This window comes from Falco rusticolus, chromosome 3 (genome assembly GCF_015220075.1).
Source record: "Falco rusticolus isolate bFalRus1 chromosome 3, bFalRus1.pri, whole genome shotgun sequence".
Lineage (NCBI taxonomy): Eukaryota > Metazoa > Chordata > Aves > Falconiformes > Falconidae > Falco > Falco rusticolus.
Window position 1 is genome coordinate 70,997,649 of NC_051189.1, and position 25,225 is coordinate 71,022,873.

Here is a 25,225-nt window from a genome sequence, read left to right on the forward strand (position 1 = left end):
TTTGACCGAGGAAGAGTTCTTATTTTTAAAATGGGGTCAGAACTTGCAAATCTTATTAACGGAAGATGTGTCCAAACTTCTGTTTGTTTCAAATATCTGAATTAAGCACATTATAAATGTGATCATGTCTTTCAGACTCCAGAATCTGTTGATTGATTACAAACAATGTCTGAATGGGATTCCTGTTATACTGAAACCACTGATGAAGCCATTCATAGAACAAGTTGAGGATGCCCTTACTCCAGGCCTGATGCAGCTGTCATGGACTTCTTTGAACATCAATAAATGTATGTAGTAGGAGAAGAAATGGTGAACTGTTCATGTTGTTAGATGATACCTGCCAGGTATTTCCCTGCCAGTTTTAGGAAAAGCACTCCATCTATATGAGGGAAAAACATGCCAGGTCCTTTTCCCCTGACTATGGAATTAAGTCAGACATGAGTAAGATGAAAATGGTGTGTTTATGTTCTGCTCTAAACTGGAGATCAAGCAGGGCTGTTTGACAGCTATCTTTGAACAGCCCTTAAACAATTTGCTTTACCAGGCATATCCTATTTTCGCCTCCCTGGTGATGTCCCTTTACCACTCTTAAGTCCTCCCACATAAACAACCCACCTCTTTTTAGTCTTGTGATAAAGTGGCAGCAAAATCACTGTAGAATCACAGTTTCTTGAAATGTGTCAGAATTTCTTAATCCTACTAAATGTTATTGGTCACTGTATTGAATTGACTTGGTGAGAAGTGCAGTGAGAGAATAAATTTTGACGCTAAAAAAATGTAAAAACAGTACAATAGTTATCTCACTTTTTTCCCCCTAATTTTCTGTGGTTTTTATTTCCTTAAGAAAGAGGCTTTCTGGCTCCTCACCTCTGGAAGACAATTAGTGTTGTAAAAGGATTCTTTTTGCTTCACCCTCTGCCTTGCCTCTCAATTGAAGCATTACAAATTCAGTTCCTGAGTACAGTGAAGTCACTAAATTAGTTAATTTACAGCTGTGTAACTGAGTAAATTGTTTGTCATATTTAACTGCTATCCATACTGCTGTATTGATGGGAGAGTCTGTAGAGCCTTGACTTTGGAATTTTCTTACAAAGTTCAGTGAGTAATATTGCATCATATTATGTCTTGTGTTGCAGTTCCATTATTTAATTCCAGGCATTTTTATTTACTGAGTTTAAGCTGTTGCATCACACTATTAAAACTGTCATGCATTTTTATTTCTTCCTCCCCTATCATAATCTCTCTGATCTTTTTCCAAGTAAGTGACTATATAAAAATGGAACAGAATCACGGAATCATTTAGGTTGGAAAAGACCTTTAAGATCATTGAGTCCAACCATTAACCCAACACTGCCAAGTCCACCACAGCTCATGTCTCTGCACGCCAAATCTACACATCTTTTAAATATGTCCAGGGATGGTGACTCAACCACTTACCTGGGCAGCCTCTTCCAATGCTTGACAACTCTTCCAGTGAAGAAATTTTTCCTAGTATCCAATCTAAACCTCCCCTGGTGCAACTTGAGGCCATTTCCTCTTGTCCTATTGCTTGTTATTTGGGAGAAGGTTCCGACACCCACCTGGTTACAATTTCCTTTCAGGTAGTTGTAGAGACAAGTAAGATCCCCCTGGTCTTCTCTTCTCCAGACTAAACAGCCCCAGTTCCCTCAGCTGCTCCTCATCAGACTTGTGCTCCAGACCCTTCACCAGCTTCACCGCCCTTCTCTGGACACGCTCCAGCACCTCAATGTCCTTCCTGTAGTGAGGGGCTCAAAACTGAACACAGTATTCAAGGTGGGGCCTCACCAGTGCTGAGTACAGGGGGACAATCACTTCCCTTGTCCTGCTGGCCACACTGTTTTGGATACAAGCCAGGATGCTATTGGCCACCTGGGCACACTTCTGGCTCATGTTCAGCTGGCTGTTGACCAGCACCCCCAGGTCCTTTTCCCCCAGGCAGCTTTTCAGCCACTCTGCCCCCAGCCTGTAGCATTACGTGGGGTTGCCATGACCCAGCTGCAGGACCTGGTACTTCTCTTTGTTGAACCTCACACAACTGGCCCTGGCCCATCCGTCCAGCCTGTCCAGATCCCTCTGCAGAGCCACCCTGCCCTCAAGCAGATCAACACTCCTGCCCAGCTTGGTGTCATCTGCAAACGTACTGAGGGTGCACTTGATCCCCTTATCCAGACCATCAATAAAGATATGAAACAGAGTTGGCCCCAATACTGAGCCCTGAGGAACACCACTTGTGACCAGCTGCCAACTGGATTTAAATCCATTCACCACCACTCTTTGGGCCCTGCCATCCAGCCACCTTTTTACCTAGCATAGAGTATGCCCATCCAAGCCATGAGCAGCCAGTTTCTCCAGGAGAATGCTGTGGGAAATGGTGTCAAAGGCTTTACTAAGGTCCAGGTAGACAACATCCACAGCCTTTCCCTCATCCACTAGGCAGGTCATCTTGTCATAGAAGGAGATCAGGTTCATCAAGCAGGACCTGCCTTTCATAGCCCTATGCTGGCTGGGCCTGATCATCTAGTTGTCCTGCACGTGCTGCATGGTGGTGCTCAAGGTGATCTGCTCCATAACCTTCTCTGACACCAAGGTCAGATGGACAGGTTTGTACTTCCTCAGATCCTCCTTCGGGCTCTTCTTGTAGATGGGTGTCACATTTGCGAACTTCCAGAAAACTGGGACCTCCCTGGTTGGCCAGGACTGCTGATAAATGATGGAAAGTGGCTTGGTGAGTACTTCCACTGGCTCCCTCAGTACACCCCATAGACTTGTGTGTGTTTAAGTGGTGTAGCAGGTGACTGGTCATTTCCTCTTGGATTATGGGGGCTTCATTCTGCTCCCCATGTGTCTTCCAGCTCAAGGGCTGAGTGCTAGGAGAACAAATGGTCTTAATATTAAAGACAGAGACAAAGAAGGCATTAAGTACGTCATGCTTTGTCACTATGTTTCCCCCTGCATCCAATAAAGGATGGAAATTCTTCTTAGCCCTTTTGTCGCTAATGTATTTATAGAAATGTTTCAGTTGTCGTTTATAGCAGTAGCCAGGTTAAGTTCTAGTTGGGCTTTGGCCCTTTCAATTTTCTTCCTTGCATACCCTCAGGACATCCTTGTAGTCTCCTGAGTTCCCTGCCCCTTCTTCCAAAGGTCATAAACTCTCCTTTTTCACCTGAGTTCCAACCAAAGCTCTCTGTTCAGCCAGGCCAGTCTTCCCTGCTGATTCGTCTTTCAGCACATGGGGACAGCCTGCTCCTGCACCTGTAAGATTTCCTTCTTGAAGGATGCCCACCCTTCCTGGACTCCTTTGTCCTTCAGGACTGCCTCCCAAGGGACTCTGTCAACCAATCTCCTCAAGAGGCCAAAGTCTGCCCTCCAGAAGACCAAGACAACAGTTCTGCTGACCTTCCTCCTTACTTCTCCAAGAGTCAAACCACCTTTCATTTTGTGATTGCTGTAGCTAATACAGCCTCCCACCATCACGTCACACTCCAGTCCCTCCCTGCTCACAAACAGCAGGTCCAGCAGGGTGCCTTCCCTAGCTGGCTCACTGACCAGCTGTGTCAGGAAGTTATCTTCCACACGCTCCAGGAACCTCCTAGGCTGTTCCCTCTCTGCTCTCTTGTATTTCCAGCAGACATCTGGCAAGTTGAAGTCCCCCATGACAGCAAGGGCTAGTGATCTTGAGACTTCTCCCATTTTCTTGTAGAATATTTCATCTGCCTCTTTATCCTGATTGAGTGGTCAGTAACAGACTCCCACCATGATATCTGCCTTGTTGGCCTTCCCCCTGATTCTTACCCATAAACACTCAACCCTATGGTCATCACCATCAAGCTCTAGGCAGTCAAAACACTTGGTAACATACAAGGCTACCCCACTGTTTCTCTTTCCTTGCTTATCCCTTCTAAAGAGTTTATAGCCATCCATTGCAGCACTTTAGTTGTGTGAGGCATACCACCATGCTTCCATGATGGCAACTATGCCATAGTTTTCTTGCTGCACGATGGCTACCAGCTCCTCCTGTTGTCCATGCAGCGTGCATTGGTGTAGATGCACTTCAGTTGGGCATTTTGAGGCGTGAAGCCCGAATTCCTATATGACCATTTTCAGGTGCTTCTGTGATTTCCAACACATCGATAACCCTTGCATCTTTGCTGCTGCATGGATCTCCATCCCCTACCTCCACTGAGACAGCAGATGGAAGGACCTCACTAGCACACCATCCGGCAGACACTGGTGTGCTGCCCCCAGCGTTATCTTTAGTGAGCCTGGATCCCTTTCCCCCTTCACATCTAGTTTAAAGCTCTTTCAATGAGCCCTGCTAACTCCTGTGCAAAGATCCTTTTCCCCCTTTCAGACAGATGTACCCCATCTGTTGCCAGCAGGCCTGCTGCTGTGTAAGTCAACCCATGAACAAAAAAAAAATGGAATTATTCTGGTGACACCAGGCTTGGAGCCAGGTATTGATGTGGTGGCTATTCTTGTTTCTTCCCTCATCATTCCCTGCTACTGGCAGGATAGAGGAGAATACTGCTTGTGCTCCTGATCCCTTAACCAGTCATGCCAAGGCCCTGAAGTCTTTCTTGATTGCCCTTGGACTTCTTGTTGCAGGTTCATCACTGCCTACTGGAAAAATCAATAATGGATTATATGGAGGTGGACTGACCTCTCTTTAGGTAGATAATTACAGCCTGACTGCTACAAGAATGTGAGACGAGAACAGACATGGGATGCTTTAATAATCTCTTATCTATAGAAAAATCTTCATAACTTATGCTGAACATCCTCAAAGTGACATGTCTAAATCCAAGGTTGAAATTAGTAAGAGGTATATAGTATTTGGAGATTTCTGCCCAAATCCTGTTTTTTTCTAAGAAAACTTTTTTTATAATCACCAATTATGCATCGATCTTTTTCCACACAACAGTAAGATACAGTCTTATCCCTATCAAATACGGCATAACATTGATTAACTGTTATAAAAGCATTATTGGAATGGACATTCATAAAATCATCAGCAAGACTTTTATGTTGCAGTTCCATGAGAAAACAATAGCTCATGCTTGTAAATCAGTTTTCAGTTGAGGTAGACTGACATTAGGCTTTCACTTTTCTTCAAAATAAAAACCAGCAAGATAAACAAGAACAGATGAAGCCTAAATATGAATGTGAAATGGGGCATGGGTTTTACAGCTGTTCATGTGTGACCCTCTCATGTGCACTGGTGCACAGGGCTCTGACTGGTGCTTAAGGCAGGACTGGTCAACTTTTAGCTGAACTTGACCTTTGCCTGACCAGAGCACAAAAATCCAATGGCAAGTGTTTTTTTATCTTTGTTTTATAGCTCTAAAATGAATTGTGTTTGCTTTGCATTGTTTAGTATCACATCATAAGGAAGGTCTTTACAATGTCATTTATTTATTTATCCATTTAGATACTCTCTGCGCTTCATTAATTATCTGAGTAACTATAATGCAGGTTTTAATGGTTCTTTGGATCAACATTTGCTTTGGTGGCACCTGGCCATTTTTGTCAAGATAGAGGTTATGCAGCACGAGTATCTGGGCTACCTCCTGTTTCCTGCTGCTGTAACTGAATTGGAATCACCCATAGAAAGGAGTACTTTTCTTGAGTGTTATGCATCATATCTTTTTGAAGATGTGCAATGTTTAACATGCCCAGAATGTTGGGCACTTAGAAATTAGCCATTGATTCAGCGTACACAAAATAACTCTGACCTGCCAGCCATGTGCTGAACTCGCTGTGCATGAACTTAATGTCTTAAGTGCCTTATTTCCTCTAATATGTAGAGGTATGGGGGCCCATGGTTGCCTTCTAGACTGGAACTCAGGAGACAAGATGAAAAAATGGATTTATGACTACCTAATTTATACATTACAAAAAAAAAAAAAGCTAAGAAATTGGTCAGATTCTTTGTCTGTTTTAGTCAACAAAAAATACAAGCTCCATCACTCATTTCCTAATAGGAATAAATTATGTTTTCCACTTAAAGCATCAGCAGTTGGACACCACTGTCACACTGCCATGTCATAGTAATTTCTTTCTACATACAGTAGGAAGGATTATTGGTGATTCAAATGATACTATCTGGTAATAAATACAAAGACAAAGGGTGTCAGGTGACATATTTCTTTCTTTTTTGCAATGAAAAGTATGAAAGACATGGAAAGAATTTATCCAGTTTATTCAGAAACAGTTGTTTTTACCTTTAGTTTAATCAACCGATCTGTTAAAGCACTCAGTTTATCTCTTTCCAAAGTAAGTTAGACCATACACATGAAAGAAGAAATCTAGTGATTTAACCAGTGTGTAATCTTGACTGGGGGAAATTTAGCCATTGAATTTATAAGTTAATTACAATTATAAAAGTACTGGATTTCACTGTGTATGTATGTAAATTAGTGTTTGGACAGTTGTATGCTTCCTATTTTCCATTGTATTTTGTTGATCCTTTTCATTACAATGTTCTTTAATACAGAAAAGGTATTTTAAAAGCTATTGTATTGTTTATTATAAAATGGTTTCATTTAAAGATTCCAAAGTAGCAAGTCCATCATGTTTCTGTTTCAGGCTTTAATTGCATATTTAATTGATATTAAATCCTCATTTTCTTTTAATACCAAGGTGGGGGTGGGGGGAAGGGGAGATGAGATTTAAGAGGTCTGTATTTTGCATGATTTGTTTTAATTTTGTTTTTCTTGCTTAGTTATTGAGAATGTTTATAGTACCCTGAGGGAGTTGGACTACGTGGTCAAAGAAGCAGCTGATACCCTGGAATGCAGAATTGAAAGAATTCTGGAAGATATGTCGAACACTGCTCTGATAATTTTGCCAGAAGATGAACCTATAGATGTGCTTTCTTTCCTGGAACAGATAGAAAAACTTGCTGTCTCTACTGCTCACAAACTGTCTCAGTAGGTTTATTAATTGTACATATTTGAAGGCCATATTTGGGAGGGATTATTTATGTATTACTTTTTTATGCATAGAGAGTTTACTTTTAAAATATTATTGTAACACGGTACTAGTCTAAAGCAAAATGATAGTCTCAGGATGCAAGGGAGAAACTCTCAAGTATCTTGAATACAGAAGATGTAAAACTGCATCTGTAGTGTTTAACATTTCATATTTTTCTTCTTATGTCATTCTAATCAGTAGCAAGAAAAATGAAGATGGGTAAGACTTGAAATCTCATCTCCATGTTAATTGCTTGATTCTTAATGCTATCTAGCTACTCTAAGGATTCCCATTCTCGCAGCACTGCAATTTTTTTTCCTATCCTTATTTTTCAGGTTATAGAGGAATAGTAGTTCAGTTCTCCTTCAAAAAAATATTTATGCTTACTGTGCAAAATAAGATATCTTCTAATTTTTTTGGTTTTGCTTTTATTTTCCTGACGGATTTCACAGATTACCTTACTGCATCAACATCATCGTAAACCTGTTTTATTAACTATAGCTTGAAAATAACGTTTATTTTTCTTTAATTATTATGAAGTCCAGTTGAATCAGCTATTACAGAGTCTGACAAATGGGTTTCATGGTAGTCTGCATATCTTAATGTCTCACATTCTTTGTATGGCTAAACAATAGGAACAAACTGACAAGTGTAAGGGTATTTCCCTGCACATAGAATTCTTCACAGTGCAGTGGGACTTGGGGTATATGCCTGGAAAATAACAAAGGGTGTTCCTTATGTTTGATTTCCTGTGGGTGACTGTAAGGTTGTTTTTCTAGACAGAGTCAGCAAGTGGAATGCTCTGTGTATGAAATGGTAGATATTCTTAAGCACAGACTGAAAGCAGATGCTGGAAGATCTCTGGAGGTAAGACCTCTACAGTGTAAAAAGTAATCTTTTATAACCTAGTCAGATGCTTGATATTTCACTTACATGCTGGATAACATGGTTACTTTCCTAAGAATTTCTCTTTCACTGTTCAGGATTCATATGCCTGTACATATCTTGACATGAAACAGAAAACACGCTGCCAAGGATGCCTGTCCTGTAGTTGCTATAATCTGGTGGGACAGCTTTGTCAGAAGAATACTGACTCTTTGGTCAGATGTGAGTGAGTCTGTTTCAGATATGTTTAATTTTTTTACATTGCTCTCAGTTTTTTTTTCCCTCTAAGCTTATTGTGGTAAAAAATACAACCTCGCTTAAATATTATATTTATTTAGGCATGAAGATTTCTCTAGAGTCCTTAAGACATCGATTGCGTGTTGTTGACTTGAGGTATCAGACGACCAAGTTTGTAGAGACACAGAGGGTTCCCTTGTTTAAAGCTGAAATTCAACTGGCTATTCCAAATGTTGTCCTGAGGCCAAGTCTTGAAGATATTCAGGTAAGAAAATAATTGTACCTCTCAGTCATTATGGTAAAACATTTATAAATTAATTGTTTAAAAACAACATGTGCAAGTCTAATCTGGTATGAGAACTAAAAGGAAGGGGAAAAAAAATTAAAAGTCACTTGAGTCTGTGACGTTGTTGGGTGCTAAGGAAATGAAGCCACTGATCAGGTTTGTTATGCAGGCCAGCAGAAGGCCTTTTCCTAAAAGCTCAGTAACTCATGCTACTTGGAGGCAAACATTTCAAAGTGAATGCAAAAAATAAAAAAATAATGCCATTGATGCAGCCTGATTTGACTTCCTAGTCTCCTTAAACTCTTTCAGAATATAAAACAATATTATCAATTTAAAGTATCTTTCATAAATCAGCATTCTGTAGTAGTGAAATATGAAGAAAAATATTACTAGCCTAAAGCACTAAACTGTGAAAAAATTTGAACACTCATTTAAACTTACACTAATTCAGCAAAATTCTTACATGCATACTTAAAATTGGCTGTGATACCTGAAATTATTCACAAAGTATTAGTTGTTTATGGTGTTGATTTGTGGACTTTTCATTTAGCATTGTCACTGTCAAAACCTTTAATGGAATTATTTCTCAGTTTTCATTTGCAGCCTTCATGGTCTTGTCAGTAAGAAAACAGACCACAAAATGTAGTTTTAAAATGCCATAGATATAATAAGTTATACAATAATTTGTATAGCTGCCTGTATAGATTATAAACTATACCATCACATATTCAGACAAATGTTTTCAGGTATTCTAATGTGAATGTGAAAACTATATTATTGTTAATAATAAATAATTATGTTTATAATCAGTTTAACGGGAAATAGTACTATGATTAAGTTATGATCCCCAGTGACTCATGATTACTGTTCACAAGGGTCTCATGTGCTTGTTTGAAAACTACATCAACATAGGAGGACTGTGCTAAAACTTTATGGAGTACCTTTTCCCCTTAAAAAATGGATTTTGGGTGAGCCTACATCATGCTCATTAGAATATTTCCTGTAAAGACAGAAGTATAATTTTTCCATTTTCGTATCATCTGGAGGACAGTCTCCCTGCTGGTGCTTCCCGCACCCCCCCCCCCCCCCCCCCCCCCCTTATTGGTCATAATCTGACTGTGTGCTCAAGATAAATGTTTTGCTGTTTTCAGAGTGCTGTAAACAAAGCTGTAAATATCGTATTATCAATAGCCAAAGATATCCCCCTGTGGAAATTTGCTTACTTTCATCATAAACAGCAGCAGGTGAGTATTTTATTTTGACTTTTTTTTTTAAATTTAGTATTTTGTTTAACATTTCTTAATCTCATAAGAATATATTCTATACCAATACAATTCTCTATACTAATTAATTTAAGATAAGAGTAATAATTCATAAACCTTATGTTTGGTGGTTTCTAATATTAAAATCAAAAGTTGCTCTAAAAAACCCTTTTATACTGCTCAAGTATGATGATGATAGTGTTGATAATGTGTGAAAACTAACATTATGCATGGGTCCTACTAGCCAAGTACAAATTATTATCAGTCTTCCCAGGCAAAACCTATAGTTTAAGTTAAACTTTCAGGCTGCATACAGCACCTATAATGCTACAGTAAATACAATATAAATCTTTTAACTGGCATTAAAATGAGCACTAAAACCTTGGGCAGGTCTGAAGTATAGATAGAAACTGAAATTTGTTGAAGTACAGAAATGCACAGTAATGGTATTCAAATGGCCTTAATTCTCTCCTGTTCTAATGAAATACAGATCTATATAGATCTGTGCTGAAAAGTGTCTCTGTAAAAATACCTTCCTATTTTGTTGATCTGACGTGAAAAACAGATCAGCTCATTTTGGTGAAAAAACCCCACTCAAGTCCTGCAAAAAAGTAATAAAAACAAACTAGGACAGTGGGTTGAATTTGGTTTCCTCAAGGAGAATTGTTTGCTTATTTCCAAGCAGCCAACCCTTCACTGCCTCCAGGATTTTTTTTTTGACTGAGAATGGGTATAGATCATAAATCTACACTAAAAGCAGGAAGACCCGAGCATTTATACAGGAGTAGGAAACAGCCCAGTTATACTTGTGTATGATGCATATTTGACAGATGTCATTCAGTGATGACTAATACAGAGCTCCACATGCTATTTTTTAAATAAAATTGGCTTTAACACTAGAATTATAGTTCTGTAAAAATCCAAGTGAAGAGCAGGGAGTCTCCTTATGGATGCTTTCTCTGTACTTCTTACCTGTTCTCAGAAGTACTTCCTGTGTGCATTATTGGGCATTCCGTAATGTAAAAAAAATATAAATAAAACTACATGACATGTTTTTTTCTTGTTTACTTTATGCCAGATTGAACAAGGTTTTGCTGTAGAGCTAGGTGATGAGAGCAAACTTAACAGGATGGTGGCACTGAAAGCTTTGGACAAGCAGATCATCGAGCATAAGGATGTAAACAAACTGGTGATCCAACTAAATACAATTATTTTATCTCTTAAAACCGAAGCACTGGATCTTCTGAACAGCTTTTCTGAATTTTCAGGCATCTGGAACAAGGTCAAATACATTTTTAATAAAATACATTGCTATATTGTGAAATCTTTTAAATAAACTGTTTTGGGTTGTGTAAGGAGACTATGTGCTCAGTAGGAAGCACTGGTTTCGTGGTAGAATCCATATACCCATAATACCTCTTTCTACTTTTGTGTTGACCAGAACTTGTAATTCTTTACCTGTTAAACCATGTAAGGAAGATAGCAGAAAACCAAAAAAGGATGTTGGAGCATAAACAAGCTTATTCTCTCATATGCTTATGCATCTTTCTCACAGCAACTTGTCTGCATAGGTTATAAAAAAGAACAAAATTTAGCATAGTATCTGAGAAATTGCAGACTACAAAACTACTCCTGAATATTAAACTGACTAGTTCTTTTTCAGCAATCACTGCTGAAAGTAGCTTTTCTATTTCTTTACAAAAATGTTAAATTAAATGTAGAAAAACTTTCCAGTATAAGGATTCCAAAGGAGAAGTGAATCTTGGCTGATGGAGTTGTCTTCGTTAGGAAGTGGGTCCAGTCACATAGATGGTAAAACTCTCAAGAGTGTTTTGGCAGGAGATATTTAATAAAATAAAACATTGTGTACGTTCTGACTAGTGAAATTCAACTCAGTGGATGGACAGCCACTGCTCTTAACCTATCAAAGGTGCTTTAGTCAGGCCAAGACGAAATAGGAGTGACCTTACCTATGTAACTGCTCACTATTTTTAACTTCCCCTTTCTAAACCAACTCATAGGTGACCATGTTCACACAGCTGACGCTTTTGTAGTTAGAGTTCAAGCTAAGACAGGGCATTTTCACCTCTTCATGGCTTTTGGCCTTCCAAATCTCAATGCTTAGTTACCTCAGTTTTTGGAGATACTGTTTGAACTAACTACATGTTGATGATGTGTCATTTCACCTAGGCAAGACACAGTGAGACTGGATGATGCAATAGCATGATAATGTTTCCTTTTTACTGAAATCTTCTAAAATAGTCAATTAATCTGCTCCTTAACCTTAAAATTCCTCAGGAGTCGGCAATGTTTCCCCCTGTCTTTATAATCTCTGTGGGACTGCTGGGAGCTGTCACTGGTAACTCATCATCGGGCAGAGAAGCTTCTTAGGGATCTCACAGTGCAGACTGTAGATGAATGTCATTGACCTGGGTGAAGATCATTTGTCTGTAATGAACTGAGAATCTAGCACATTTATTGAGCTGGTGACACTGAAGTTCTCACCTCTGCAGAAACGGGCCTACCTTATGAAAAGGAAGGATGCTCAGTGCTCTGTTGCTTTTAAACAAGCTCCAGCAAGAGAAATGCCTCCTCTTCCCCTAGACCCATCCTTCCCTGCCAAGCTGCCCTTTCTTCAAATGGCCAGGCCATTTGCAGCTAGAAACTGCAGTTAAATATACTGTGTCAGGAAGAGTGAAGATGGCGGAGTATAATTACTACCATTTAACTACCTGTTAGAGGATGTGAGCTGCTTTTGGGGGTTTGCAGACAGAAGGGGCAGTGGGAAGGAAATATTTCCAGCAAAGTTTTAGCAGCTATGTTGTAAATTTTGTAGTAATATTTAGACGGATAAAGGATATCCAGCTCTGTGTCAATTTTTGAGTTACAGATAGATTTCAAATGCTTTAAAGACTACTGTACAAAGAGTGAGAGTTAGGAAAAGCAGTTCAAGTAAAATAATTTCACTTTAATGCTTATATCTTAAGATCTTTTAGAGAAGGAACATTTGTGTGTTTTCACAGTACATCAGGTAACTGGGTCCCCTGTAGGTTATTGTAATACCAACGCTAAATAAAATAAACTTTTTTATATATAGGATCCAGAGGAAAAAGTGAGGGAATTTATAGATACTAAACCAACAGTGGCTGAATTCCAAACTCAAATCAGATACTTTTCTGTAAGTATTATATCTTTAATAAAAGTGAACTGTTCAGATAAATTGTTGTGAAATTAAAAGCTGAACTTTTGTGTTTGTCTTAGCAATTAGAAATGCAAATCAGAGAACTACCAAATCACTGTGTACTGGAATCAGTGGATATTGCGACAGAGTCATTGAAAATAGCTTTAATTCAGGAATGCCGCTCAAGACAAAGAGCATTTGGATTAGCTTTGAATAAAAAGTCTGCCACAGACATGGATGAAATTTATTCATTCATTGAAAATGTTAGCAAGAGATTAAGCAGACCTATCCATGACCTTGATGATATACGGGGAGCAATGGAAGCACTAAAGGAAATCCGAGACAATGAGATTAAAATTGACATGACAGTTGGACCTATAGAAGAATCTTATTCTGTGCTTCATAAATACAGTCTGCTCTTTCAAGATGGAAATACAGAAAGAGTTGATGGATTGGCTTATGCCTGGAAGAACCTAAACACACAGGTATCATAGCTGTATTATTTCTTGACTCATATATATAGGAAAGTTATTGTCAGCCTTTTTAATGTTGAAACACTAGAACAAAATCATCTTACTTAAACCCCTGTGCTTTTTCTCCTGCTTCTTTTATGCGTGTTTTTCATCTTTGTCTGCATATAGGCACTGCAGGTTGAGGACTTGCTGCTGAAGGTACAGCCAGACATGAAAACAGATTTACTGAGGGGTGTTCAAGAATTCCAGATTGATACTGCAAAATTTTACAAAGATTATGATGAAAAGTAGGTGATCTGTGGTGCAATACAATCATGTTTATTAGTGATTGTTCAAAAATGCTGTATCTAAAGGGCTTCCAAAAATAAACACAGCACAGCCTCAATGTATATATGACAGCTGAATGAAAAACCTGATTTCAGAATCATATCAAATGAGAGATACTTCTACTGTCATAGATTCATTTCCATAATTTCAGTGCTGGAGTTGGTGAAATTCTGAAAGAGTTAATAGACTGGGGAAAAAAAAATCAAATTCTCAATCCAAATCCAAATTTAATGGTTTTTTCAGGTTTCTAAACTCACAAAGTGCTTAAGCAGATATTTAATATTAAGTATATAAGTAGTTCCTTTGGTGTGAGTGGAGATTTCAGTTCTGGGTATTTCTAAATTCATTGAGTCTTACTCAGTCTCAGTTCTAAGTTTACTTTTTTTTTTTTTTTTAATTGTGGGATATTTGTGCTTCATTGGACACATCTACATTAGCAACAAAGAAGGAAAGACAGAATTTTGCTTGCTGTGGTCCATTCTGGTTCTAGGACAATACATGCACAGTGTGTGTTTTTTGGCAATGCAGTTCATGCCAGCAGCTGACCTTAGGCACTGCATACCTATAGCCTGTGAGCAGTGTGAAGCAGTTTTAAGTACAGCCTGTGCAGGATGCCTTGCTGTTATGGACTGATCTCAGTGCACACACAGAGCACACACTGCTGGAGGGCCCTGGAGAGTATATACTCTTCTCCTAGGGCAGGTGCTTTTGCGTTAGTATTACAAGCAGTGTGCTCCAAATGGTAACCAGGTACTTGGCTTCAACCTTCACTTCAATAGCAGTGAAACTTCTTGAAGGCAGTGCATTTGAACGCAACACTTCAGGACAAGGTGAATTTGTACCTAAAAGGAACCTACTAGAGCATCAAGTTGCTAGTGTGGATGCATAGTGCTGCCTGCGGTTCTGCTCTTGCAGTTGTCCAGAGGAATTAATGGAAACACACTGTGGCTGCTACCAGTTGTAGGGACCCTGAGAGCAGCCCCGCTTCTGGAGGTTCAACTGCCAGGGCTCAGGGCCAACTGAGAGCTAGTGTATCTGAGGGCTTCCCCTTTCCTTGGTGACAGAGCCTCCAAGAGCTCTGCTGGGAGGCCTCAGCAAGACTGACACCCGTTGCTGTGGGATCTGCTTTTAAGCTGAGGATTCAATGTTTGGCCCCGACGTACAGTTTGAGCTCTGTCACAGCTGTGCCTCTGCCTGGCCATGGACCCTGCTGGATCCCAATGCACAGAACCACTTCTCAGCCTGATCTCAGAACAGCCTGGTAACCACTGGACTGTGTCTCATCCCAGTTACCTTCACTAGACCTGCTCCTGACCCTGACTTGCTGACTCACCTTCCCTAAAGGTGTCTAAAGATCTAAACTCTCATTTGACCCTAACTACCATCCCCAGGCCTGACTTGCTCTCCTTGCTCAGGTACTATGGGACCAGGCCCGGGCTGCCTCTGCTGACCGTGTTACTGCTTTCATCTCCTGGTTCCATTTTCCTTGCCAAGCAGCTGCCCTACACTGCTCTCTGATGCCCATGTGCCTGTCTGTCTTTCTAGAAATAACCATGGCACAACAGAAGATGACGTCCTTACATTTCTTATCCCAAAATATTATGATGCAGCCATGAAGTGGTGCCAGGCATGAGCGCTGAGGATTACACCCAGTCCTCCAGCAGAGATGTAGTCATTAGGGCAAAATCAAGTTTTTTTCTGTTACTTTTTTGAGTGCTTAATTATGGTTCTGGTGCCAGCTGCCACAGTTTTCACTCCTGAATTATATACCTGCTCTCTTTCCCTTTTTAAGAATATAAATTAAATTAATAACTAAAATGTATTTTACAGAAGAAATGGAAAATAACAAAGACAAAACATTTCTAGAACTTTTAAACTGTTTGTAATATGTATGGTAACCTAGCTGACTTTTATAACTAGAAAATAAATTGGCCTTTCTTTCAGAAACTACTCAATGTGTAATGTTGGGATGCTGAATATACTTTGCATTTTCATTTTTCTCTTTTAGTGTCTTTTGTGAAAATTTCTAGAAAAAATGTTAGAAAATATTAAATACTGTTCAGTAAATAAGGTCGGGGTTTCATTGTGCTTCTTTGTGAAACCTGAATGGTTGCTACTTGCACTCTTGCACTGAATATTTTATTTTTTTTTACAGGGGCCCCAGTGAGGAGAATGTTCCTCCCCATGAAGCAAGTGACAGATTACAGATCTTCCAAGCCAAATTTGATGAACTGTGGAGGAAGTATATCTCTCTTTCTGGTGGGGAAGAATTATTTGGTCTTCCCGTCACAGGTAGTTTCTTAGATTATATGGATGCCTGGTCCTAGGCTATTAATTTTTTCTTATGGGTCTTGCTAAGTGCATTCAGTGCTGGATTCATTGTAGAAAATTTCCTTGCAGTAATTTATTGTTGTCTTTCCTATAAAAAGCAGCTGTATGAAACTGGCCCTCAGTCTGCACATACATAAGCATCAGGTGGAAGAATATCACACTGTTCCAGGGTATCTCAGGGTCCAGCTGCTTAGCTTTCTTGCTTTTTCTGTAGTATATCTCCTGGCTGTATTCTTCCATGTCCAAATTTGGGAAACATGTTGCCAAAGTACTCAAGTTGTCCCTGCTCCAGATACGTAATGAATTCCCTTGGGCTGTGCAAAACTGATCTGTAATATCCTTATGTCTCCAAATCAGACACAACTGCAAGTTTGGAAGACTGTGGTATCAATTAAAGTTACAGCAGAATGTATGATAAGCACTTTAATTTGTGCATGCTAAATTCAGTATATTTTCCTGTCTGAAGACATATGCAATAATCACAATATAATTAATTAGAAACCCCCAAAGATATGAGAGAAACTAATCAAAACATTTATGTTAAGCAAGTCCTTTTTAAATACTTCTCTTGTGTAATATATTCTGTATTTTTATTTTGAAAGCACACCCCCATCCTCAACCTCTGCCTCTTAAGTAAATAGTGCAAATTGAGACAGGGAAAATATTAGTTCTTGTCTAAAGCTATAGTGCGTTCCTTTGCCATTTCAGCTACTTTTTCAACATTATCTCCCTCACAGAGGTAGGTGCAGCACCTCCCTAATAAGATTCCATCTACCATTATAGAAGAATATTTACTAAAAAATCAGGAATCTAAACAATTACTGTGCATCAAAATCTGATATTCTTACATAACATAACTGGAAAAGCTTTTCTTACTAGACACTATCTGAAAGACTGCAAGTCTGATTTCATACATTTATTAAATACCAATTTTAGAAGTACAAGGATTTTAATGTTCATGAATACAGATGTACCTAATTAATATTCACAGATTTTTTATTTTAAAATTTGAAACAGAGTATCCTGAACTGCACAAAATTAAACGTGAACTTGCATTGCTTCAGAAACTTTACAGTCTTTGTAATTCCGTTACTGCTAATATCGATGGGTACAATGAAATGCTTTGGAATGATTTAAATATTGAAAAAATCAACAATGAACTTCTGGATTTTCAAAACAAGTAAGTTGTTATTTGTTGAGATGCATACAATTTTTATTTCTCAGCTGTCTGTGTTAATTAGCTTGTGAAAATTGCTCTGAGGGGCAAAAATCTGTTGGTTTATTTCAGACTTAGGCTTGAGTGATCAGCACAGCTACCCTAGCTGCAGATTTTGGTGCAATATGCAGCTAGTGTGTGACCTTAATTAGCTCAGCCTATGAGTCACTTTAGGCTTGTTGGGCTATACCAACATGGTAGGTTGTAGCTTATTTAATAAATAAGTTGCATAAACCTGTGGGCAAGGTGGTTGTAGAGTATAAATAACCTTTGGAGCTGATCTTCATATATTACCTTCTCAGTGATTTGGTTTACAGCTAATTAATTGTTACTCTGTGATGTTAGACAATTTTGAAGTTACTGTCTACTTCCACGTGTTTGTATGGATTGACATTGTTATTTCAAGAAGGGTAGGTAGACATACTAAATTCTGGGGAGTTATTTATGAGGTCTGAGAGGAATAATGTTTTCCACGTCACATGCAAAATAACAGTTAGGTGAAACCATGGTTTGCTTAAGTCAGAGGAATTTTTCTACTCTTGGTAAAGATGCACCTTTGGTTCTTCAAGAGCCATGGCTGGGTTTCCAAGACTTCCCTGACCCAGCAGGTTACTTCTCTTAGAGGGTGGGGCTCGTAGGCCAAGAGGATTTGGATTGTTTCCCCTTTGCCCGCTTTCTTTGAATTCTGATTCCTGGCACTAGAGTATAGGTACAATTGCTAGAAAAGGGAAATTTTGTTACATGCAAAAGTGGAGAGTCTATATGTAGGTCTTAAGTATTCAGTGCATCCATTCCTTTAGAGCAGTTATCTGTACCAGTCTATATTTTACTTTTAATGGGAGTTACAGAATATACATAAGAACCAAATTATATGCAAAAGTGTGAAAATAAGTGTGCAGTATTTTTATCCTATGCATATTTATTGGAAAAAAGATGTGAACTGCCTCTCTGTTTTCTTTCTTCTTCTATTATTTTTTTATAAGCATTTTCTTCACCTCTTTACACAGTGGTTCTGATTGCTTTCTCAGTGACTTCTGTCAAGACAAGTTCATACTCAATATATTAAGAGCTTTCTTTTCTGCAGAACCTCTCTTCTGGAGCAGCCAGTGTGTGTCTGCTTCACCAGTAGTTCTGATCAGCTTTTGATTTTGGCTTCTTCAATGTGACTTGAGAGAGACCTCACTTAGATTCTGGTATTATTCAAGAGATGAGATCAAATCTGTGTTTTTCTTCTCATCCAGATCTTTGCAAAGCCTAAGAAATACTACTTGTGCTCAGTTTTTGTGTCACCATTTTATCTAGATTCATTTGTGTACACACTGAAGGAGCGGGGTGGAGATTTTCTTCACTTTCTGGAAAAACTGAGTGAGCTGTCTTCTAGTCTTCTAGTCATTAATTTGAAAAAAAACCACCTCACTTTTTAAAAATAATAATAATAAAAATGAATGTATGTGAAATATATATACACTTCTGCACTTGGACAATATAAGTCTTGATATAATTTCAGGAGAATTCTGGAATCTGCATCATCATTTTTTCTGTAGTTAATTATATTTTACAGGTTGGTAGGACTCTCTTTATGCTTCCTTCTCCCAGAACTCTGAAGGAAGCCATTGCGTGATAAGTTTTGAAAGTTATATGTTTGGTTTTTTTACTTCATGTGTGACTTTTTTTCCATCTCTCAAGTATTACGTTATATTTGGAGGAAGGTGACCACCAATAGGCAGTAAACATTTTTTCTTAATAGAAGTCTAACTCAGTACTATTCTTCCTTTGGCAAGCTTGCTAGCATTATTGCATCAAGCTGTTCTCTTTAAAGCTGGAGAAGTTTAAACAGTGTACAAGGGCTACCACAGAAATAACTAAGATGGTATGCTGTGTTATGAAAGGAGCAGGAATACTGGGAATGCAATTAACGTTTTAACATAATTGTAAAGATATGTGTAGTTCTTCACTGTAGTGTTCTTTGTGGCTACCCCTTTCAAAAATAGTAATACAATAGAAAACTTGGAATCATGAAAAGAAGAACGTACAGAAATAACTGTACGTGAAAATAAATCCATTTAAAAAGAGACAAAAAGGATAAATATTTAGAGAAAATGCATGTGTTAGAGAGTGTTATAGAAGTTTATAACAGCTAGAGAGAAGTTTCCCTTTATGTTTTACTGTGGTATAAAGAGAATGTCCAGTAAATATAAGAAGGAAATTTAAATCTGATCAATGGAGTAGTTTTTTCACATAGTGTGTAACTTATGGAACTTGCTGTTAGAAGATATTACTGAGACCAAGACAAAGAAAAAAAGGTACGTCTACAAAAAAATCAGCAACTTTCATTACCAGTCTCAGTGATTCCATTTCTAATTGCCAGTCTAAGACAAAGTTTCTAAGGACATTACTTGTCCCTCAGCATAGAAGTACCCAGGAACTGCCTCTTAAAGCCTTATCAATGGCATAAGTATAATTTTCCAGTCTGTTATGCTTTTTCCTAGTGTATTTACTACTGTCTATTGTTGGATTCAAGATGAAAGACTACAGTGATTATTGTAATGCCATGACAGTATGCATATGTTCATCTACCTCCTACCAGCAAGCAGTGAAGAATTCACACATTGTGTGACAGATCTGTCTGATTTTGATCTGTGAAAAACAGAATTTTTTTGAAGAAATTTTTCATTATCGGTTGGTTTTATGTAGCTTTTTGTTTCTGCCCTTGAGCTGTAAAAGAACTGCTGTCAGTCTTTGATCCATACCTTTGGCAGATGAAAATTAGAATGACATGTTAGAAGGAAGTGGAGCTGTGACAATTCACAGTACAAGAAGTTCTTAATTTTCAATTTTATTTCATCCTGAAATTGTACATAAAGGAAAATTTTTCTTGAAATATCTTTTGTACAAACTAGGTATAAAATGGGACTTATTCTATTGAAAGTATTTTTCCATTTGCAAGCAAGTCAGTTTTAGTTTAGATGTACTTTATTTTTCTTGAAAAATATATGTTGTTTAATCCATTTTCCCCTTTACAAAATCAGCATCTTAAAATTTTTAATAAAACAATGACACTGCAAAAGCTTAAGTTTAGACATGGATTTGCACATGAATGTACCTCCTTTAATTCAAACTGTAATAAAACCCAAACCATTCTAGTGTGATTTTTACTGCCTTTAGCAGTGTTTCATGCCTGCAGTCAGAAACAATCAGCTAGACATTATGTTGACAGCTTGCAACTGGATTTTTATTTACAGTCTATTGGACCACTGGTCCACTGGTTGAAAAATGAGAATATATTGTGCTATTAAACGGATTGTGATTATTAAGAATAACATATTTCTTCTTTTTTGTATGTGCTTTTTAAAGAATCCGTAAGTTACCAAAAGCATTGAAGGAATGGCAAGCTTTTCAAGACCTAAAAAAAAAAATTGATGACTTCAGAGAGACCTGTCCTTTGCTTGAAATGATGGCAAACAAAGTATGTTCAGCATAATAATTTGGAGATAAGATTCACTTGAAAAACTCTATTGAAGACTATGTTGCATGACTGTAAGATGCTTTCCATAATTCTCTTTTATAGACAAAAGCAGCTATATTTATGCAAAAATTTAGTTAGACTTAGTTACAGAAAGGGAAAAGACTTCATAATGTGATTAGAAGAACTACTAATGCTTTCAACAGAATGGAAATCAAGACTCTTCTATTTGTTAACAGATGCTGTGCGAAAGTATGTGAACACTCCAGTCCTAAAAATAATTTTTAACAAATCTTCCCTAATTCCTATGGACTTTTCTAGGCAGTGGTGTCACGACACTGGGAAAGAATTGCGCAAGTAACTGGGCATCACTTTGATGTTGACTCTGAAAATTTATCTTTGAAAAACATAATGGATGCCCCTTTATTAAAGTATAAAGAAGATATTGAGGTACATGTATTTTTCTGTTTGTTTTTAATGAATAACATGTGATCTGGGGCTTTTGAAATCCTGTTTCTCTAGTCAGCTCTGTAACATTTAAAAATTTGGCTTTAGCTAGAGAATTCTTTTGAATAGTGGAATTTGGTAGCTGGTATTAGCCGTGGTGGCTAGTGTATTTCCTTTTTTATTCTGGAGAAGGATTAAATGGGTAGATAGTATTACACTAATCCTTCCATAGAAGGAATTCTGTTGTTTTAAGAGCAGTGTGATTCTGTCATGCTTCTGGTTTAGGGTCTGCCTACTTATAGTTATTTTATTCCTTTTAAATGCCTTATTGGAGAGAAAAAATAGTTTATGTAAGTCTGATCCTGTAAAGTGCTAAAAATCTTTGGAACAGAGTAGAAGTGTAGGATATAGGATTATAGGAGAACAAGGTTCTCTTGTATTTCACAAGTGACTCTTCACAAGAGCACAGAAGTGAGAAGGCTTATGTAATGTGCACAAACTACAAAGCTATTACCCCCTCTGTTTTGGGGGCAGTAGTTATGTAGCAAATACATTAGCTTTATGCTCATTACCTTTTGCAAGAACAAAGTATAGCTAAAAATAAAGAAGGAAAACCCCAACAGTTTTTAACTCTAGTTCTGTTGTCACTTAGCTAAATCTGTGGTCCCTCCAGAGTAGTGACCTGATTTGTCTTGTTTCTCAAAGAACACTTCTAAGATGAAAAAATGATATAAAATCTGTGCTGAACCAAATTTCCAGACGAGAATTTAAGCCATGTGAAAGGTTCAGTTACAGCCTTACAGTCAAGGAAAGACTTTAAATCTGTGATGCATTCCGATATACTCCTGGACAGATTGGGTCCAATCTGAGTAGCTGCTCGTTTTCTCTCTGATGCAGTAACCGATTTTATGGCAGTCCTGTCTTCACTGTCTTCAAGAAGTAGCAGACAGTGATGTTGTCCATGTACACTGTATTCTTGGACTGTTTGTTGGTTTTTATTGGTAATGTATATTTTCCTTAAACCCCTCAGTGTGTATATTTGACTTCAAATTTTAATACATACAGAAAGGCAAATTTTGCCTGCAGATTCAGTCAGTGAATTTTTGTAAATGTAAGGTGCCAGTACTACTGAAGATGGAGTATAGCCCATAAAATGTTCCAGTTACAAGTAGTACTGTAATATCTAGTTTCCTAATTTACTAGTTTAATTTTACACAGGATATCTGCATCGGTGCTATTAAAGAAAAGGATATTGAAGCAAAATTGAAGCATGTCATTAGTGAATGGAGCACTCATGCTTTCAGTTTTGGCCAGTTCAAAACTCGAGGAGAACTCCTTCTGAAAGGTTCAGATATAATGGAGAAAATAGCTTTGGTGGAAGACAGCCTCGTGATATTGGGGTCGCTCATGAGCAACAGGTACAAAACGTAATAAATGCTCATATTTTACAAATATGATCAAACTCAAAAGTAAACAATTGTCATCTCAGGTTCTTTTTTCCTTTAACTCATATTCTTACAGGTATAACGCACCGTTTAAGTCCACTATACAACAGTGGGTTCAGAAGTTGACCAATACTGCAGAAATAATTGAAAACTGGATTACTGTACAAAACCTCTGGATTTACCTTGAAGCTGTGTTTGTTGGTGGAGACATTGCAAAACAACTTCCTCAGGTATGTTGATTTATGATTTCTGAAAAGCTCATCATGGCTTGGCAATGTGTAGCTGCAGCCCAGAAAGTCAACCAAATCCTGGGCTGCATTGGCCAGCAAGCTGAAGGAGGTGATTCTCCCCCTCTACTCAGCTCTAGTGAGACTCCACCTGGAGTAGTGAGTCCAGCTCTGGGGGCCCCAGCATAAGGAGGACATCAGTCTGTTGGAGTGAGTCCAGAGGAGGGCCACGAGGATGATCAGAGGGCTGGAGCACCTCTCTCATGTGAAAACAGGCTGAGAGAGTTGGGGTTGTTCAGCCTGGAGAAGAGGAGGCTCTGGGCAGACCTTACAGCAGCCTTCTAGTACCTAAAGGGGATCTACAAGAAAGCTGGAGAGGGACTTTTTACAAGGACATGTAGTGATAGGACAAGGAGGAATGGTTTTAAGCTGAAAGAGGGTGGACTTGTATTAGATATTAGGAAGAAATTCTTTACAGTGAGGGTGGTGAGACACTGGCACAGGTTGCATGGAGAAGTTGTGGATGCCTTGTTCCTGGGAGTGTTCAAGGCCAGGCTGGATGGGGCTTTGAGCAGCCTGGTCTAGTGGAAGGTGTCCCTACCTGTGGCACAGGTTTGGAACTAGATGATCTTCTAGGTCCCTTCCAACCCAAACCATTCTATAATTCAGTAACAATATGTTAATGGCATTATGTTGTACCAAGAGCCACAGCACAGACTTTACATACCAATGCATATAATGCACATGAGTTTTGTGGTCTATGCATAGGCAGTTCAGAAGAAGCTTTGCCAAACTGAGGTCTGTCTGGTTGAACTGCTTAGAACTTTGTCAAACCTACAGGAACATGATTGTAATTCAGACTCAAATATTCCTGTCAGCTTGCAACATTACTAAATCAGATGATAGTAAAGGGCTTAGGACTACTTAATGGTACAAAACCTATATATAAATTTTTCTCTATATACAAACATTCCATTCGCCCTGTGTGCACGTGTTTATAGGCTTTAAATTATTTAATAATAGAATGACAGATTTTCTGTATGAATTCTGTACTTGCTAGGACTTGGTATAATGAAGTCCCACAGAGAGATGTTGCAAGATGTGTGTTAATGTGTGCTAACATTATAACACATAATGTGTGCATGTGTGCTAATCTGTATGAAATACTGCAACATCTTCAGAAGGTAGTTATGACCTTCCGTGATAGCAGCTTCAAAAGAGTTAAGGAACGATCTGACTTCCTGCAGGAGAGAAATATCAGAATAAGTCATCCTTTCTGTTGTGTGTCCTAATGAGAGGCTTTCATATAGTTCACACAACAGTTTAGAGCACTGGATCAACCAACGCTGTAACTTAATGAAACCATGATTATTGGGAAATTATTAAATATTTCTTTATTCAGACCACACCTTTTATAATTAAAGGCTTACAATTTCCAAATCTAACATTAATTTTTCTAAGTACAAAGTACAGCTTTCTTAACTGTTGTTTAAGATAACTACTTTTTTTTTTAGTTTGTGAGGTATGTTTATATTGTTAATGCTTATCAGAGAATCAATAAGTAGTTTTTGCAGATGAACAAATGCTGCAGCACAGCTGAGGCACCTGAGAATTGCTAAAGCTACTTTTTGCAAGGGTGATACATGAACCAGTATTCTGGAAAAAAGCAAATGTGGTAACTATTTTCAAAGGAGGAGAAGTAACAGCTTTGTGAAGGAGTTAATGATAGATGAGTGGGCTTAATTGCAGTTCTTGGATAAATACTGCAACAAGTAACTGTCTGTGAGCATCTGGAAGTTAAGAAGGAGATGAGTAACAGTCAGTGTGAATTTGTTTCAAAACCTGTCAAACAAATCTAATTTATTTTTAGGGTAGGCAACAAGCACTGTGGATAGAGCAAAAACAGTAGATGCTATACATCTGGATAGGCTTTTGACAGTCTCTCATAATACTATCAGAAAATGAGTTTTAGATTGCTGGTGTGTGAAATGCAAGTGGAAAAGTGGAATGCGTAAACAGCAATAACCAATAATTAGAATATTGTACCTTTGGTTTTGGCCAAAGAAACACATAGAGAAATTTGAGAGAGTAGAGAAGAGGGTGATAAGAGTGAGGAACTATCCAGGAAAGATGAACTACAAGAAAAAATTAAACAAACTCAGCTTGTTTGGTCTGAAGGACAGGAAACACTGAAGAGAAGGCATGATAATTTTTTTTTTAAAATAAGGGTTGCTCTCAACAGAAAGAAAACAATGTGTTCTCTGTATCTATGATTATGATGAGAAATAATAGGTATACACAGAAGACAGATGAAGCTTAGATATTAAAACAGAGTCACTGGTAGCAAAGATGGCCCAGAGAGACTTCTGAATCTTCAGCACTGAGCATCTTTAAATACAAGACAGACAGATGTTTTTCAAGTGTGGCATAGGTATGATCCTGTCTTGTGACA

The 25,225-nt window shown here is 38.2% G+C and overlaps 1 protein-coding gene across 1 annotated transcript in view; it reads left to right on the forward strand.

Annotated features, from left to right (window-relative positions):
- The window catches only part of LOC119144514 (dynein heavy chain 5, axonemal-like), a 183,050-nt gene that overhangs the window by 31,328 nt on the left and 126,497 nt on the right, over window positions 1–25,225 (forward strand). The window contains exons 21-36 of the mRNA XM_037380012.1: window positions 136–287; window positions 6,743–6,950; window positions 7,773–7,860; window positions 7,977–8,100; window positions 8,217–8,380; window positions 9,553–9,645; window positions 10,742–10,945; window positions 12,761–12,841; window positions 12,925–13,329; window positions 13,486–13,604; window positions 15,800–15,936; window positions 16,993–17,155; window positions 20,546–20,657; window positions 20,976–21,104; window positions 22,320–22,519; window positions 22,623–22,776. Of these exons, the coding sequence (XP_037235909.1) occupies window positions 136–287; window positions 6,743–6,950; window positions 7,773–7,860; window positions 7,977–8,100; window positions 8,217–8,380; window positions 9,553–9,645; window positions 10,742–10,945; window positions 12,761–12,841; window positions 12,925–13,329; window positions 13,486–13,604; window positions 15,800–15,936; window positions 16,993–17,155; window positions 20,546–20,657; window positions 20,976–21,104; window positions 22,320–22,519; window positions 22,623–22,776 (2,533 nt within the window). The remainder of the gene's footprint in view (window positions 1–135; window positions 288–6,742; window positions 6,951–7,772; window positions 7,861–7,976; window positions 8,101–8,216; window positions 8,381–9,552; window positions 9,646–10,741; window positions 10,946–12,760; window positions 12,842–12,924; window positions 13,330–13,485; window positions 13,605–15,799; window positions 15,937–16,992; window positions 17,156–20,545; window positions 20,658–20,975; window positions 21,105–22,319; window positions 22,520–22,622; window positions 22,777–25,225) is intronic.